At 47.5% G+C, this 17,851-nt stretch overlaps 1 protein-coding gene across 2 annotated transcripts in view; it reads left to right on the top strand.

Annotated features, from left to right (window-relative positions):
- The first annotated feature begins 207 nt into the window (after positions 1-207).
- Positions 208-17,851, top strand: part of ARRDC1 (arrestin domain containing 1) — a 58,198-nt gene continuing 40,554 nt past the window's right edge. For both annotated transcript variants that reach the window (XM_054998412.1, XM_054998411.1), the window contains exon 1: positions 208-514. In XM_054998412.1, the coding sequence (XP_054854387.1) occupies positions 397-514 (118 nt within the window). In that variant the 5' untranslated portion in view covers positions 208-396. The remainder of the gene's footprint in view (positions 515-17,851) is intronic.

A 17,851-nucleotide genomic window follows, 5' to 3' on the forward strand; every position in this document is an offset into this window, starting at 1 on the left:
GTCTCGTGCCTCTGAATCGGATCCCTGAATGCGGCGCCGCCGTGCGAAGAATGACTTTCTCGCCTCCTGCCAATTCCAGACGCGTGAATGGCCTCCCCTGCCTGCCGGTGCGGGCCCTGAACCCCGGGACCAATGGGCGGGGCCGTGGGGGTGGCCCTTTAAGGGGCCGGCCATTGCCCGCCCGGCCCCTTCGCCCTCGGAGCGAGCGAGCAGGTAGAGAGGCGCCGGGCTGCGGCTTCCGCACTTGGCCCGGGAAGGCGGCAAGCCCGGAGCGCCGCGGAGAAGCGCGTCCCAAGCGAGCAGCAGGCAAGAGAGGAGCCCGCGGCGGCAGCAGCCCCGCGACCAGAGGCCTCCGCCGGCCCCTTCCCGGGAGCCGCAGCCCGGCCTGGCGAGGCTATGGGGAAGGTGCAGCATTTCGAGATCCGCCTGGGCGACAGCCGCGTCGTGTACAGCCCCGGAGAGCCGCTGACCGGCACCGTCACCATCCGCTTGAGCGGCTCTCTCCAGTACCGCGGTAAGCCGGGAGAGCTGCGCGGGGAGGGGCCCGCCCCGGACCGGACCCCCCTGCCCTTCCCACCGGTCGCGCCCGCCTCTCTGCTTCCAGTCCCGGGGAAATCGGGGCTGGCAGCCGCGCCTTCTGTGCGTCTGCGGGGAAAGAGGGGGCCAGTGCCCTTTGCCCGTGCTCAGAGGCGCCGTCGTCCCTGGTGGCTTTAGAGTGGGGGGCGGGGAAGCGGAGTCTTGCTTCAAGCACCGCCGCTTGGCCGGGAAGGAAGGCGCTCTCTTCTCCGGGGCTGCCTGGGAATTAGAGTGGTTGTGGTTCTGTTGTGAAGGTGGAGGACGTGCCCTTTGCCTATGCTCGAAGGCGCCGTCGCCCCTGCTGGCTTCAGCGTGGAGGCTGGGACCGGGCGGGGAGGCAGACTCTTTTATTTCCAGCGCTGCTGCTTGGCTGGGAAGGAAGATGCTCTCCTGTCCGGGCAATCCGTGAGTTAGATTGGTTGTGGCTCTGTGAAGGTATAGGAAGTGCCCTTTGCCCGTGCTCAGAGGTGCCGCCCCTGTTGGCTTTACAAGGCTCAGGGGGCGGGGAGGCAGAATTCTTTACTTCAAGCAACACCACTTGTCCGGGGAGGAAGATATTCTCCAGGGACGCCTATGAATTAGTTTAGCTGTGGCTCTGTGAAGGCAGAGAAAGCACCCTTTGCTTATGCTCAGAGGTGTTGTCATTTTTACTAGTTCAGGCTCAGCACTGAGTGTTAGGCTCTTCCCTTACCTGAAAACCGTCCTTGTTACTAGCTGCCAAACTGTGGCCATACTTGTGAGTGGGATTTTCCCCCTCCCTTCCCCCACTCCATGTGCTTTCTCTGCTCACACAAGCCTATTAGTCCTGTGTCTTTCCTGGATGCGCAGCCTTCTGAATCTTGTCTGGGGCATGTTGGAAGAGGGTTTAAACTGAGTCTGCAGAGGGTCTGGCTGACTGTTCTGCGTTCCCTCAAGAGGGTGTAGCTTATGTTTGGGCTGGTGCTTGGAAGCTATTTTTGTATTGAGTGCTTTGGCCCAGGAGCATGTGAAGTAATAGAAGAGGGCCTCTGAGCTTATGCAGACTGTTTCCCACATGAACTGCTGACTATCTCTGCCATGCCTAGTATATCTGGGAATAATATGTGGAGCTTGCAGTTGCGGGGAAGTGTGACTGGCATCCTGATATTTTTTTTCTAGAATTTTTGTGTGTGAACATGGCAATGGTGTGTAGTTTTTGGAAGGTGAGGGCCTTCTGTGACATGAAGAGGTAGATGTTTAATTTCGGTCATGTGAGGGTGCTTGGTTGGGGAGCCTGGAATTTGATCCACAGGTTGGATTTTATTTCTGTGCCATCTTTCCTCCTAACTCAGGGCTTCAGATGGCATTTAAAATATTTAAAATACTTAAATAAAACCTAAAAACATACAAATAGGGAGGAGGGCTAATAAGAGTTAGTGGGGGGGGGGAAGGTGCCAAACAAAACAAAAAAGTCTTCATCCACCAGCAGAATAGAAGAGTAGCAGGGGGGAGGGGACGACGGCAGGTGGATCTCCTTGAGGAGGGTGTTTCAGTTTTGTGTGCCACAAAGCTTCTAAAAATGACTGAAGTGGTTGGGTAGGTTTATATGGGAGAAGACAATCCTTCAGGTATGCTGGCCTCAGGCTGTACTTTAAAGGTAAATGCCAGCACTATGAGTTGGACCAGAAGCAGACTGGGACTGGGACTGGAACAGGACTGGAATGATACGTTCCCTACACCTGTTTTAGTTAACATTTTGGTCACAATATTTTAACATTTTGGTCACAGTATTTTATCCCAACTGTAGCTTCTGGACAGTCTTCAAGGGCAGCCCCCCTGTAGTAATCTAATTTAGATGCCACCAAGACATGTACCACAGTGGCAAACTCTGTGTGCCTGAAAGCCAGTTTGCACATTCCATGTGTCTGCTGTGGCAAACATGTAAGGTGTATAAAGTGAATACTATAAATGAGGAAACACTTGTAGACGCTTACTGGATAACCTTGTGTCAGTTTTCTTTCAGCCTAATCTACCTTGCAGGATTATTGTGAAGATAAAATGGAAGAGGGGGGAACTGTGAAGGCTGTCCAGGATTTAAGGCGAGCTTAGGACCCATTATTACTGAATAATACTGCAAGCTTGGCTGAAACTTGTAGCCTGAGCAAAGACGTCCGGTGTTCCACTCGGCTAATATTTCTGTGCAAATAATCAGTCAACTGTGAAACAGTGAACAAAAACATTATGTTCTGAAATCAGCTTTTTGGCATTTCTGAGAAACCTCACTTGTTTCAATCTTGACCGCAACTTCTTGCTGGGATCCCAAACTATCTTCCTCTGGGCCGTGTTTTGAACTAGTTAAAGCTGTCTGTCTGATATGGGTGTTGATTTATGGGCCTAAGGAAGTGGGGCTGGCAGAAAGAGGCTGTGATAAGATTCCCCCCTCCTGTCTTATTTTCTAACTATTAGAGCGTGTTAGGCCCTCCAAGTCAGAACCTCTTCCAAAGAAGTCATTGGGGCAAAGTGTTCCAAGACCACGTCTGCAAATAATTTTAAAATTACAAAAACATCCCTGTAAAGCAGGCCCGTGTTAATCTCCAGTGGCCTATATGTGACTGAGGCTGATGGGAGTGGTGGTAGAGGTAGAGAATTTGCCTGCCTAAAGCCCCCTGGTGAGTTGAGTGCAGAGGTGGGGTCCGAACCAGTGACTGCCTTGTTTACAGCACAATCCAGTGCGAATTTACTTGGAAGCCAGCCCCACCAAATTCAGTGGTACTTGCTCCCAGGGAAGTGTGAAGAGACGTGGCTACACTAATTCTAGACTCACCAGCTGAAAGTAAGGGGACATCTTTGTCCAGTATGTGCATCCTTCAACATGCTAGTTTAAACAATTCTGGTAGCATTTATTAACCGGTGCATGTTTGAGCCGCCTTCTGGTTGCGAAACAGTTGTCTCCAAGGAAGAGAACTCTTCTAAAGACTGTGCTTTGGCTCTGGTTCAAGGCCGTTTGAAGGCTGCCTCCCCCACCCCACTGGCCACCTATAATCACTTGAGGATATTTCCATTGGTACAAAAATTTCTAATCTTTTCTTTGGCTTCACCAACAACAAATAGTGAACTAAGTTGCAAGAAGCATTTTTGGAGCAGGATTGGTTACTGATAAGGTCTAAATGCATGCAAGGTTGGGATTCTGTGGTTAGGGCTTCCCAGATATAGCTCTTGGATCTAAAAAGCAAATCCTTGGGATAGGGAACAGATCTGGGAGGGAAGCAAGAATTTAACTCTTCCTTCTCCTTCCTGCAGCTTCTCCAGTCCAAAAGTACACACACCCCACTGCTTCAAGCCCCAGTAAGGGGGGAAAGTAGGGTTCCCAACCTCCAGGTAGTGGCTGGAGATCTCCCAGAATTACAATTGATCTGCAGGGGACAGATCAGTTCCAGTGGAGAAAATGGCTGCCGTGGAAGGTGGGCTCTGTGATATAGGACCCAGCTGAGGTCCCTCGTCCACACCCTGCCCTCCCCAGACTCCCCCCCCCGTAGGAATTGTCCAACCCAGAGCTCGCAACCCTAGGGGAAAGTCTTGACTTTCCCTCCTATTTGGACTTTAAAAAACCCTGAGGTATGGTTTATTCCCCCATCTGGGGAATTTTCAGGGAGGGGGAAGAGTAGATACCCCCCTTCTCAGTGTCAGCCACATTGTGGTTGCCTGCCTGGCTACTGGTGGTGGTGGAGGAGCTAGTTACACATCTGGATTCTAGAATTGTGTGTCGCTTGGCCCTAAGGTATCTTCCCCAGGGGGTGGAAGTTAGCAAGCATGCAAGCAGTCCAAGGTGTTTTTGTCAGTCTCACTTCCCCGTTATCCATCGGCTGTGGAATGCATGTGGCATTTGGGATGGTGCTGTGAGAGTCAGGATGAGCCCTGCCGAAAGGATCCTTTGCATCTGAAGGGATTTGTGCCCCCCCCTCCCTCCCTCCCTCCCTCCTAGGTTTCCAAGCAGGCCATAAATAATATCATAGTGGCATGTGCTTTGTAACTTTTCGGTCTGCTGATTGGGCAGTTCTGGGTTTGGAAGGGGGCTTTTTCTGGGAGGGGCTGTCTGGTGAGGATGTGGGGCTTATTGGTTCAGAGCTGACTTGCAGGCAGAAATAATAACAATGCTCATATACTGCTCTTCTAGACCGGTTAGTGCCCCGCTCAGAGCGGTGAACAAAGTCAGCGTTTTCATTATCCCCACAATACAGCTGGGGAGCTGGGGCTGAGACGAGTGGCTTAACCAAGGCCACCTGCTGAGCTCATGGCAGGAGTGGGATTTGAAGCAAAAACAGCCAAAGGACTGCGGGGAGGGGACTGCTAGTGTTTGTTATTGGGAATCTTCTCCTGACTCTTAACTGCACCTACTCATCTGCCGTGCTGACACGCCCCCTCTCGCTTTGGGCTTCTCGGATCTGGCTGTTCTTTAGATTCTTGCTACAGCTGTGTTGGTGAACGTCATTGGATTGGGGTGGGGGACGCCTTCTCCCCAGCCAAGCTCTCGGCAGTGATGTTTTCCCACCTTCCCGCAGTTACCAGGCTGAAGAAACATCAATCACCCCACTCCTCAGCAAGCGAGAAGATTGCCCCAGAAGAGCTCCTCTTGTTTTCTGATGGGCAAAATTCTGCTGCTTTTGGCCTGGACAGAATCAGTCCTCAAGAAAAATGAAATTGAAAGCTTTGCAGGGGATGGAGGGTTGATGGCACTGCTGCATTAGTGAAAGGGAGGGAAGTCCTTCTCGCCTGGTGTGTGGGAAGGGGGCTCTGGGTGCATCCAAGGGCCACCTCTTGGGCTATCCATGTTCTATGAAGAATGTGCCGTTGAGTGACAACCAACTCATGGCGACCCCAACTATGGGGTTTTCAAGGCAACACATGAGCCACGGTGCTTTGCCTTTCCCTGCCTCTGCATAGCAGCCCCAGTCTTCCTTGTTGGTCTTCTGTCCAATTACTGGCCATGGCCCTCCCTGTTCTGTAGTACCAAGAATATACAGACCCTCTCGCTGCTTGAATGATTGATTTTTAAAAGGTTATTTAATCTGCGTATGAGCAAAAGGCCACTATTGCTTTTGGGGAGGGGGATTCCCTGTATGAAGAAATTCAGGGTGGGATGCATGTTCTGCACTGGAAAATGTCAGATCATTAGGATCAAAATGGCCCAAACTACCATTGGGCTGGGGGTCCTGCAAGACAGGGAGCTTAGCCTCCTGGGTTAGTCCTGTTTGCAAAAGCAATAATACGGCCTGCTGGTAGAACAGATAACATGTTGTGGTGCATATGGTCTCATCCACGTACCGCCTCTTTAGAGGAGCTAGTAATAGCAAAGTGGTAGGCTAATTCAGTATTTGAACTCATTAGGTGTGCCTGTCTATCAAACTCGTAACTTTTCTGAGAGTTTTACGATGAAATCTCCCCCCTGTCCCCCACTCCCTGTTGTTCAGAACACTGGCCGTTTTGAAGTCTTGTTGGGCAGAGACCCTGGCTGAAATGTGATGGAAGGCATGAATTAGGCTGGACCATTATAAATGAAGAGGGGGCAGGGAAGGGGCATAAAATAGATTTCTCTGGAGTTTCTCTGGTACTTCATTGAAAGTACATTCCCAGGATTTTTTGGGAGAAGATGCAAGAAATTGGGAAAATACCCCGTATTGGTGTGTAGTATAGATGGTAAACATAAGCCACATGGAATCCTGTTTGGAACGTTAGCTATCACAACTTTTCTCAAAGAACCCTGACCATGGTAGTTCTGTTCGGTTGCTGAGTACTTCTCTGTTGGAGATCCCCCATCTCTTTCAAAGAGCCGCGTTTCCGGAAGCCCTTGCCTAGAAGCATCAGTTTCGTGTTCAAATCAACTTGCTTGGAAGAAGGCTGCGTTATCTGGCATGCCGACGACTTTCGTTGGTTGGCTTTTCTGCTGGTCCAGATGTCAACTCAATTTGACCATGTATAAACTTGGGAAAACTTCCTGGTACACACAGACACCCCCCGCCCCCGCAGTTCTGCTGTGTACAGTTTATTGATGTTATTTATAGTCCACCTTTCTTGCAGAGACTCAAGGCTGATTATGTAATCAACAGAATGGGACAATACAATAAACAGCGCAATAGGATTTGGATTGCAGAAGTCTGAAAACAAGTAGAAATCTGAGTCATAGCTGGAACAAACTTTAAATATTACTTGTTAAACTATGTAGAAATTACCTAGTAGGAGCATAGTGACAACAGGCAGAAGGTTTGCAGAAAGCCAAGACAGCCCGAGCCCCCCTAGCCTCATCAGGCAGGACGTTCCATAAGGTGGGCGTCCACAGTGGAATGTATGTGTATGGACAGATGTTGATTCTGCCCGTTTGTAGGGTGTCATCTGTAAGAGGCCCTGCATTGATGAGCAGAGCTGTCTTGGCAGAGCAAAGGAAGAGAGGCAGCGCTGCAGGTCATGGTTTTGTGTGTGATAGCCAGTACCTTGAACTGAGCCCGGTAACTGATGGGCAACCAATTGAGTGATTGTAGAATGGGACTAATGCATGTTCCGCCTAGCTCCCGATAATAACCAAGCTGCAACATTCTGTGCCAGCTGGAGTCTCCAAATTGACTTCAAGGGGAGACCTATGTAGAGTGTGTTACAGTAGCCTAGTCTTGATTAGCTTAGCCTGGGTCCAAGTGGCCAGATCGGCCATGTCAGGGTAAGGGGTCATCTTGTGGGCTAGGCTGAGTTGGAAGAAAGTGTTTTGCTGCTGCGTTAACTTGCTTCTCCAGCAGTACTGCTGGGTCCAGTATAACCCCACGGCTCTTAAACAAGTCAGCCAGAGTCAGGTGAACTCCATTGAACGTAGGGAGCTCTATGTCCTTCAAGATCCCCGCCTTCCCAACCCAACAGGGATTGGGGGGGGGCATGGACCACTAGCCCGGTGTTCCAAGAATAAGGCAGGGGGAAAACGTCCCTGATACAGTTCTTAGCCATTTCTGATGTTTAATAATGACTGTCCTCGGTCTAATGGGCTCCATTAGTGTGTGTTTGGAATGGATACGGGCCTCTGAGCAGTGGGCAGTAACAGGAATTGAGTGTGCTTAAGAGAGCTTGCTGCTGACTGAGGATGGGAGCCAAGACCCCCCCCCTCCCTTCTCTGCCTCTGTCAGGCAAAAGATGGCCTTGGGCAGCAGCTTGGCACTGAGGAGGGACCTTGCTGAGTCAGCTGCTCCTGGAACAGCCTGGGCTTTCATCGGGTGGGAGAGGACTCTTCAGTGTGGCAGTTGGAACTCGGGGTGTGTGCGCGTGCCAACCTTGTGTGCTGCTCTTTCTCTTTAGGGTCGAAGGTGTGAATATTAAATGGCGTGGTGAGCTGGCACGGCCCCGAATCTCTACGGCAGGCACAAGGGGTCCTCTTTAGCTGAGCGATGCCCTGATTAGTGTCTCAGAGAGCGGGACCACAAGTGACGCCTGACACAGGTTGGACACTTGCCAGCTTCCCTCAAGTTTTGATGGGAAATGTAGGCAGCTTGGCGGAATGTTGGACAAGTGACAGTTGAAAAGTCCATTGGACAGCAGTCAGAGAGCGAAGCTGTGAGACCAGGCTGCCTACATTTCCCATCAAAACTTTAGGGAAGCTGACTAGTGTCCAACCTGTGTCAGGCGTCACTTGTGGTCTCTGTCCTTCTTCAGGGAACTCAAGCTGGCATTCCAGTGTTGCAAGGACCCTGCTAGGTAGACTGGGCTGAGGGAAGAGAGATTTGCTAGATGCAGGGAGCAAATGAGAGTTTGGATCTGGGTCTAGTGTGGTGTCAGATCAGCTTGTTGGGCGCCATCAGATATATGGGGGTGCTTTGGAGAGGAGCCCTAAAAGGCCTGTGCTCTGGTTTCTGAAATGCCTTTGCCCAATGCTGTGTCTGCTGAGAAGCTGTTCGTAGGTGGATTATTTTACTTGATGCTTTATTCTCGTGAGCTACTGACATTATTTTTAGTCTTCTCCCCTTCTCCCAAAAAGAAACTAATGGTTAGAGTACTTGAGAGACAGAATGTGTGGGGTCGCTAATGTGTGATCCTTAAAATAGGGAGTCCTGGGTTCAAATCCTCGCTCAGCCCTGAAACTCTGTGGTTGGCTTCAGCCAGATCTTTCTCTCTCCGCCTAACTATCTCGCATGGTGGCTGTGAGTTTCTGAATTTCTTGGAAGAAGTGTGGGCTAACAATCTAATGCAGAAGTCAGCATATTTCATGGGAGAAAACAGATTGTCAAAGCATATTTTGAGTACTAAAATCTGAGGTGTAGATGTAGGATTTCTGACTCATCTTTACTGCTAGTTACTTCTTGCTTAAATTTAGCACTCTAGAGCGGCAGAAGTTTTCACAGGCTTTATTGTTTCTTTTCTCAGCACCACTGTGAGTTAGCCTAATATTCCCATTTTGCAGACTGACAACTGAACTGTGATACTGATGGGTCCAAAGCTGTGTGTTCAGAAATAAATCCTGGAATACAGCTCTGGTAACATGTAGCATGTTTACATGTGCATGTAGAGATCTAGCATGTCAGGGGAGAGTGCTGCCTTCTGAAATGCTACCTTTCTATGAACAGAGGATTTTTTTTAAAGTATGGGGGAACATTCAAGCACGTCCCCCCACTTGCATTCTGAGTGATACATTCTCAGCTTGGGGAAGTGTGCTGTATCTGTGTTTTTTTTCTGAATAAGTACATATGTAGACATACACATTGCTTGATGACTCATCCAGATTCCACTGGAGTTGCAAACTGTTCTTTGTGACATGCATAGTTCGTTAAGTTGAAACTGCATGAAACCAACTTTGTCAGTGGCGAGTAATCTACGCTGATTCATTCACACGTGCTCAGGGCAGCTTGATGTGATAGTCAATGAACATGGAACGTGCATGTATGAATCAGCTCTCAGAGTCCATAGCAGAAGTGTGACAAGACTGAATCTAAGACTTATCCTGTCTTGACCTTAGATACAGGCTGTGACTCAGAGACTGAGTAGGCAATTTGCATACAGAAGGCCCTGGGTTCAGTTTCTGCCTTCTGCAGGCACAGGTGTTGGGGAATTATCTGGCTGGCACATTTGAGCGCTGCTGCCAACCAGAGTCCATGTTACTGAGCTAGAGGGACCAATGGCCTGGCTGGGTTTCAGGCAGCTTCGTATATATATATCTTGAAACGGAGCCCAAATAAGCTAAGGGGGCAATAGTTGGTGTTCAAGGGACTTCACTCCGCAGCCTGAATAAGAGCAGGCAGTAGATAGGCTGCCTCTGTGGCTTCTCATCACATCAATTTTTTAAAAAAAGTTTGAACCCTGTAAATCTGTGCTGTGGAAGAGCCACAGTCTCTTGTCATAGGATGGCCTTACAGTAGATGACTCCCCTCTCTAAGCGGCTTTGTCTCTCTTCCATACTGAAAGAAAAAAGTTGAGGGGGGGGATAAAAATGGGAAGTGCTCAGCAGATCTTGGTGTGTGATTACACATTCTGCTTTGATTCCCTATTGTTGAGATCTAGAGCCAGCGAATCGCGGCTGACCGGGCAGAGGGGTTAGTCCTTGCTGTGTGTTGAGAGATGGGTTGTCACTTTGCAAAAAGTGTCTCTTCTGGGATTGCCAAGCGAATCCTCTGTTTCTTATATAATTTCAGAAATAGAACTGTTTTTTCTTTCATGACCCATGAGATTACATGAATGGGGGAAGATTCTGGTGGTAGCAAGACCAGCCTGAGAAGCTGGTGCAAAGCCCAGAAGAAAAGTGCTCTTGAGGCCTGCCCTGAAAGTGGAGGGCTTTTTCAGCTGTGGAATTTCCTGTTCCAGTCCAGGAGGTCTTTCTGAAAACCCCGAAGAGAAGGGGGTCTGATACTTGCGAATACTATTTCGTTCCGTAGGGCCTGGGCTTTTCTTAATTCCCGAAGTTCTCTTTTATTATGGAGATTCTATTGCTGCTGACATATGACAGCATGTAATTTTTGTAACTCTGTAATTCTGTTTTTTTAAAAGTTCTATACATCTTTGTTTTAGGACTGCAGTGATTTGGATTCGAATCCACACTCAGACTTTTTACATGAAACGGATAATAATGATTGAATGGTATGTGGATTTATGGCTTAAGGAATACGGACTTTAGAAAAAGAGCTTTTATTCTTAACATAGAGCAAGTGAAAATGATACATATTTGTTGCAGAGAAGATCAGAATCCTTTTCTTTTTTTCTATTTTCTTTTTCTGTCTTCTTTCTCTTCTTATTTTTTCTCCCTTTCTTTCCTTCTTTTTTTGTTTTGTTTTCTTTGTATTTATTGCTAGTTTGTTGGATGATTTTGTTTTTATATCTTGTGTTGTTTAATGTTTAAATAAATGAAAATGTATTAACATCAAATCCCCAGCTAGGGTTGGCAACCTCCAGGTGGGACCTGGAGATCCCCCAGAATTACAAGTGATCTCCAGATGAAAAAGATAATTTCCCCTGGAGAAAATGACTACTGGATGGTGAACCTGAGTTCCGCTAATGTTCCTAGCCTTCCCAAATTCTTGTCTTCCACGGGCTTCATCCCCAGATCAGGGATTTCCCAAACGAGCTGGCAACCTTAATCCCCACTTAGTCAAGAAGGTTGTTGGGTGATCTTAGATCATTCACTCTTAGCATAGCAACCACATCACCTTGTTGAGAGGATAAAACGGAGAAGGGAAGAAGTCTGTCTGCCTCTCTGAGCCCCTTAGAGGAAGGCTGTGATGGAAATGCAATGGCTTTTTTTTAAAAAGCCTGTCCTAAATTAAACCTAGCTGCATATCTAAGTGAGCTGGTTTAATGTGTTTGATTTATTTTAATAATCACTTACTGGTTAAATTAGGTTCCAGGAGATAATCTGCTAGGTATGCTTCCAAGATGCTCAGGGAAACCTGTTTGGTCCCTTTTCTTTTTATTTGGTTTTATTTATGTGGTTTCATTGGTTTTAAAGTTATATGTATTTTAAATTACTATACTGATTGTAATCCGCCCTAAGCCTGCTGATGCAGGGAGGGCGGAATATAAATTGAATTAAATAAATAAATTCTCACAACAGCCCTGTAAAGCAGGTTAGATTGAGAGAGAATAACCTCATCAGAGGGCCAAGCTACACATGACGAATGACACTTGAACGGCAAGTGTATTTCTCCCTGTTCACTTGCCCTCCACTCAATCCACTTGCCGTTCAAGTGTCATTCGTCATGTGTAGCTTGGCCCAGAGACTTCCTAATAAGCATCAAGCTGAGCAGGGAGTCAACGCCAGGTCTCCCCCGTCGCAGTCGAATGCCATATCTCATCAAACAATAAGGCTCACCAAGTTTCTAGTTGGACTGGAGGTCAAGATGTATTCCTGTTAGCCCAGCCAAGTTGGCTCATGGCTGTCTTACACGCACCAGCAGCAGATGGTGCCCCGCAGTTTGTCACGTTTGGTGAAGAAGCAATTCTCTGACCATTCCGCAGATCGTTCCTTTTATTAACATTTACAGATTGAAGGTTTCGAATGCGATCTTCCTCGCTTTGAGTGTAGAATTCTAGTAATTGACTCAGCCTGTTGTGGTGGTGGCTGCATCCGTAACCACTTGTCCCCAGACAAAGAGAATCGACTTTGTTTCTGGCATCGGTGTCTCTCTGACTCATCTCTTGCAACTGGGGCGTTTCATACGTGTTGCTTCGCTTGTGGCCAGAGTTCTGGTTCTGTGCCAGTAAACCCACCTGTGGACTTCAAATGGTATTTGAAGCTTCTCCTTTTCCTGTGGTGCTGTTCAGATCTTTTGATGATGGACGAAGATGGTCTCTCCAGCACCGAACGGACAAGTTGGTCCTGCATTCCTGTGAAGGCGAGATATTTCCCTGCAGCAAAGCAACATGGAAACGGCAGCACCGCCTGCCTTCAGAATGGCCGGTGTGGCTGCTCTCTGTTGTGTAGCTGAAGGAAGGAGCACACGGGTGAACGAGAAAGACTTTGTGTGGCGTGCTTCCTTCGAAAGGAAGTGCTGTAGACTGAAAATGCCTTTGGCAGCATCTATTTACAAATGTGCAGGCTGAACAAGCGTTGGAGTACACAGGGTAGATGATGGGCAGTCGCATAGCCGTGCCAGGCCTGCCTAGCCTCCACCTCCCAAACTGCTGCCTTCTGACCTTTCTTTCTTGCACACGTTCTCTGTTGGGCACTTCTTTGCCCCTCCCTGCCTTCTCCCATCTTACAGGCACATTCCAAAGTGGCTTCGGACAACGAGCAGCCTAATTGCTCTCCATTGTGTATCGACAATGCGCTACCCTGGGTTACAGTCAGCGGCTGCTACAGGTAGGCCAAGTGCGTGGAGAAAACTCTAAAAGTTTCTCCTTGAAGCCCTTGTTCCGTGGCAGATGGGCTGTCTGACTTCCTGGAAAAGTTCCCCGTGGCTCAACAAGCGCCTCGTAAACGACTTGGCTCCGACTCTTTGGTGGCAGCAGTGACTGCCACCTGTTTGCTTGCTCATTGCCACCTCCAGCACTGCTGCTAGTTTGCATGAGGCAGTAGAGGAGCCGACACCTGTGCCTAGTGTCGCATGTCGGGCATGAGCCGAGCAGCACCCAAAGCACCCAAAGTGATGGTTTGGAGCACCACAGGGGTCACAGAGGGCCAAGCTAAAAGTAAAGAATGACACTTGCCTGGCAAGTGAACAGACTTCCCTGTTCACTTGCCATTCACTTGCTCTCCACTTGATCAAGTGAACAGGGAGGAATACACGCGAGTCTGTTCACTTGCCAGGCAAGTGTAATTTGTCACTTGTAGCTTGGCTCTCAGTGTGGCTTGCTTCTGGCCATTCAAACCTCCCAGTATGACCTTGACTTTGTTCCTTGCATATGTTGTTGTGTAGGTGGCTTTGTGAGGGGCTGGTGTTGTTTACCCGCACTTTGTGCAGTGTGTGGAAGGCCTCATTTTTGCTCAAGTTGTAAATGCCATCTGGGCTGAATGACCTCAGATTGCAGCTCTTGTGACTGAATAATAACTGTAACAACAACTGTGCTTATATATTGCTTTGCTAGACAGATTGTGCCTCACCCGGAGCGGTGAACAGGTTAGTCTTATTATGTGGCTTCCCCAAGGCCATGTGCTGGGTTCATGGCAGTAGTGGGATTCGAACCAGTAGAGTGCTGATTCACAGCCGAACCACTTAACCACTGTGCTAGAAAGTGCTACTCTGTACCTGTTAACACATTAAGCTGCCTTATACAGAGCTGGATCCTTGGTCTGTCCAGGTAAGTCTAGTCTACTAGTCTTACCTAGTCTACTGGTGGCTGCTGTTCAGAGTCTCAGAACAAAGTCTTTCCCATCACCTTTTCTGTGATCTTTTTAACTGGGGATCCTGAGAACTGAAGCTGGGACTTTCCAAGCGGATGCTGTCCCACTGCACCATGGGCACTTCCCCCCCTCCACTCCCCCCCAACCACGTATCTCTGCATAAGGAAAACTAACATATTAGGGAAAGGCTGGGTTAGAGCTTGTCCTTCTCTCCCCCCTCCTTTTTATTATTTTAAGATTTTGTTTTTAAAAGGATAAGGTATTAAAATAAGAAATGCCTAATAAAATTGTATTGATACTTACACACTCTTGTGTGAACAATATATATAGAACTGTTTTGAGAGTTAAACAAGCAATGCATTTAAATTTACATTGACAATAAACAAAGAACATTCTAAATTTATTATACCTAAGCATACAGCTTGTCCTTCTGATGAGCTTGCTTTCCACATGCAGGGAGGCCTGGAGAAGCTTTCGTGCCCCGGCCTGTAGCCAGTACAATCCAGACATAGACTGACCACCTCAAATCAAGTCCTGATAGCATTTTAATTGCTATCAGTTCTTTAACTACTGGTAACAAAGGGCTGGCTCCTCTTGCCTGGTTCGTGGCTCAGTTCTTCCCTGTCTAATTCCTGTATGGTTTGTTGACTGTTAATAGAATGTAGGAGCCAAGTCCAATGGAAAAGCATTCTCAACTTCCGATTGGCTGATATCTTTATCCTGCTTTTTAGCCAAAAAGTGGCTCCCAAAGCTGCTGAGAGGAACGGTAATTCATTAAAATATGTAAATGGCATTCAAATTCAGTATGAAGATACCTTAGGGACAGGGAGTCCTCTGGAGCCAAATCCAGGCTTGCTGGAGGGGGGATCTCGCAGATTCCTGCCTTTGCTGTCATGTTCTGTCTCTGGCATTTGTTCTGGTATGGCCAGTATGCAAGCCGTCACCATGCTGTGGCTTCTAAAGGATGACCGCTTGTATGCGGGCCAGCCATAAGAACCTTCCCTGGATGTGTAGTTCTGGTGTTAAGGGAAAAGTGGCACATGGCAAGATCTAGTCAATACATCCTTCTAGCAAGCATGTCCTTTGCCGGAAGGTTGACACGGTTTCTTCTAAAATTAGGGTCCTGTTTGTTGCTGCAATGTGTAGGCCTGATTGGTATCTTAAATTTTTTTTTTGCTGCGCAGTCTTCCTCTTTGCAGGCAGTGCCAAGAGCTTCCCCCTGCTGTGGCTTAGCTTTTGTTGTTCCTTCAAGGCCTCCTGTAGGTGTTGGTTACAGTTGCTGCAGGCTTGAGGCTTTGGGAAAGGTACCAAATCTGACAGCAATGTTTATTCTGTGAACCGAGGCAGATCATGAGAGGGAGCGTAGGAAGGGTTATATCAGTTCTTAGTTCTTGTGGCCTCTTCTTACATGCCCAGGGTAACGCCAATCGCAACCTTAGGGTCACGTAGCAATTCTCCCCAGGCCAGTTTGGCTAGCGATCCTGATGGTGTTTTGCCATCTTCTGGACATGAAGTAAGAGTCACTGGGTGTATGTGTGTGGTGGAGGAAGGTATTTGAGAATTTCTTGCATTGTGCAGGGAGTTGGACTAGATGACCCAAGATGTCTCTTCTAACCCTATGGTTCTTTGATTCTCATCCAGATGCCCTGTCTGGTGTACAGTTTCATGGAACTCTGTTACTGGGGAAGCATGCCAAATTTTGACTTTCAGGTGGCCACTTAAGACCACCTTTTTTTTAGTCCAGAAAATTTTTGAGGCTGGTCATAAATTAGCACTCCATAATATATTGGTTTTGTTTCTTAGGGGGGGAAGCTGCTTGGTTTTTAAGCTGGCTGTCTCCATTTTTGTGAGTCCTGTGGATGAATAAATGAGTATCCTAGCTCTGCGTCAGTCTATTTTTTAATATATTTAACAAAATTTACGTCTCATCTTTCTGCCTTCAGAAGGGCTACCAAGGCAGCTAACAAGTTAAAACATACATAATAAAATTACATTTAAAAAATATTAAAACCAACCAAAACATCAACAGCAACACATAATTAAAACAAACCAAAGCTTTAAAAAGAGACACAAAAACAATTAAAACGTTTGAAACAAAACATTGGGCTCGAAGGAAGAATCACCGTGGGAATGCTAAACAGAACAGGTTAGGGTGTTTCCAGATTACAGTTTTATTTTGGAAGTAGAGAGAAGTTAATGGGAACTAGAAACTTATTTAAATGTGCTAAAAGGGAACACATTTTTTTTTAAAAAAATTAAACACATTTTAAATAATGTGTTGTAAGGGAATGGCTTCGCCTATCCTACCATGAAGCTGGGAAGGTGTTTTTAAAAAGTTGTTAGGAATAACCCTGATACTGACTGCCTATTTGTGGGGAGAGAGACGCGTGGCAGGCAGAAACCTGAAATTCTCTGCAGTTAATTGCAGCTGGTACTTCTGTTGTTACTCTGTGCCTGTGCTGGGATTAGCTGGCCTTGAGCGCTTTCAATTCTGCCTAGCTCTCCAACCCAGCTGCAGACCCAGACATTCAATCAGCATTTTCTTCCCTTCTGTCTAACACTGCCCTGTAGCTTAGGGAAGGGACAGGTCGGCTGTGCTGGCTTTGTGCCAGAGCCTCTGCAAGGAGGAAGATTTCTCTTGACTCATTTTATTTAAAAGTTCTACTGTATGGTTTTGCATTTGTATGTGAAGGGGGCATTTGGCACTGATAACACTTGCACAATGCAATAATCATATGGCCAAAGTACCTGGGAGGTAACACAGATTCTCTCCCTTATCTTGGGTGTGCACACACACCTCCCTTTGCTTTTGACAAATTCGCTCAAACATCATCACTGATTGAGTTTATTGCTAGCAGTTTCTCTGCCTTGGAGGGGGTGGGTGAGAATCCGCTTCCTTCCTTCCTGAAGAGTGCTGATGACTCCCAAGGGTGTCAAGAGGGATAAGGGTGCTTCCACCCTCTGAAATTTGATATGCATCATCTACAATGTTGCATCATCTAGATGATAATCGAGATATCCCTTTCTCAGGAGGGGAGTGCGAAGTTTACTTCTCCCCAGGGGTCATTTCGTAGAAAAAGAGCTAGAGGAACTCATTAGCATATGCCACGTCCCTTGACATCACCAGAAGTGTGTTATTAGCATGAGTGATTTGCATATGCCACGCCCCCTTACATCATCTATCCTGGCTGTTTTGGACCCAATCCTGGCCATTCAGGGCTGAAAAGGGGCTGAAAATGGCTGAAAAGGGGCCCAAAATGGTCAGGATCAGACCACTGCTGAGCGGAAGAGTGATCCACCACCCGTCAGAGGCCCGATCCGGGCTGTTTTGACCCCAGTCCAGGCCAAAACGGGCCCCAAAGGGCCGAGTCAGGTGGGCAGGGCCACCTGACACGTGACCTCTTTGGGGAACTGCTGGAACTGCGTTCCTGCACATTCCCCCTCAAAATGAGCCCTGCTTCTCCCTATCAATTCAGCGACATCCCCGTTAGCTAGAGAGTACGTTATAATGGCTACTCTCTAGATGGGCTTGCTTCATCACAGAGATCACTGTAGATCAAGACCAGCTGATCAAGTTGGTGTGTCTACATGCTGTCCTAATCTTGAGTTTTTTAAAGTTCTTGCAGATTTGCAAGGGAGCACTAAAGCAGCTCCTCGTAAATCAGAATTTCTTTACTGTTTTGCCCAAGACGGTCATTGGCATGCAACCGCACATTTTGCAAATATCCACCTTGGCCTTTTCTTCCCGATTGTAGGACAATAGGACACCACCTTGCTGGTGAGCTCATTTTGTAAGCTGTTTGAGAGAGGCTTGCGTTTTCCACTGCAAATTATTCATTTGACTGGAAAGATTATAAAATGGTTAATGGGTCAAATGGCCCAAAGGATAAGCAGCTGCAACTGAACCTGAAATTCTCTTCTCCAGCAGAGAAAAACTGGTTAATATGCTTGGCAGGATCAAGTGGTAAAGCTCTAACTGGATACTTTAGGCTGTTCGGGGTGTCAAAGTATTTAAATATTTCT

The sequence above is a fragment of the Eublepharis macularius genome, chromosome 14 (assembly GCF_028583425.1).
Source record: "Eublepharis macularius isolate TG4126 chromosome 14, MPM_Emac_v1.0, whole genome shotgun sequence".
Classification (NCBI taxonomy): Eukaryota; Metazoa; Chordata; class Lepidosauria; order Squamata; family Eublepharidae; genus Eublepharis; species Eublepharis macularius.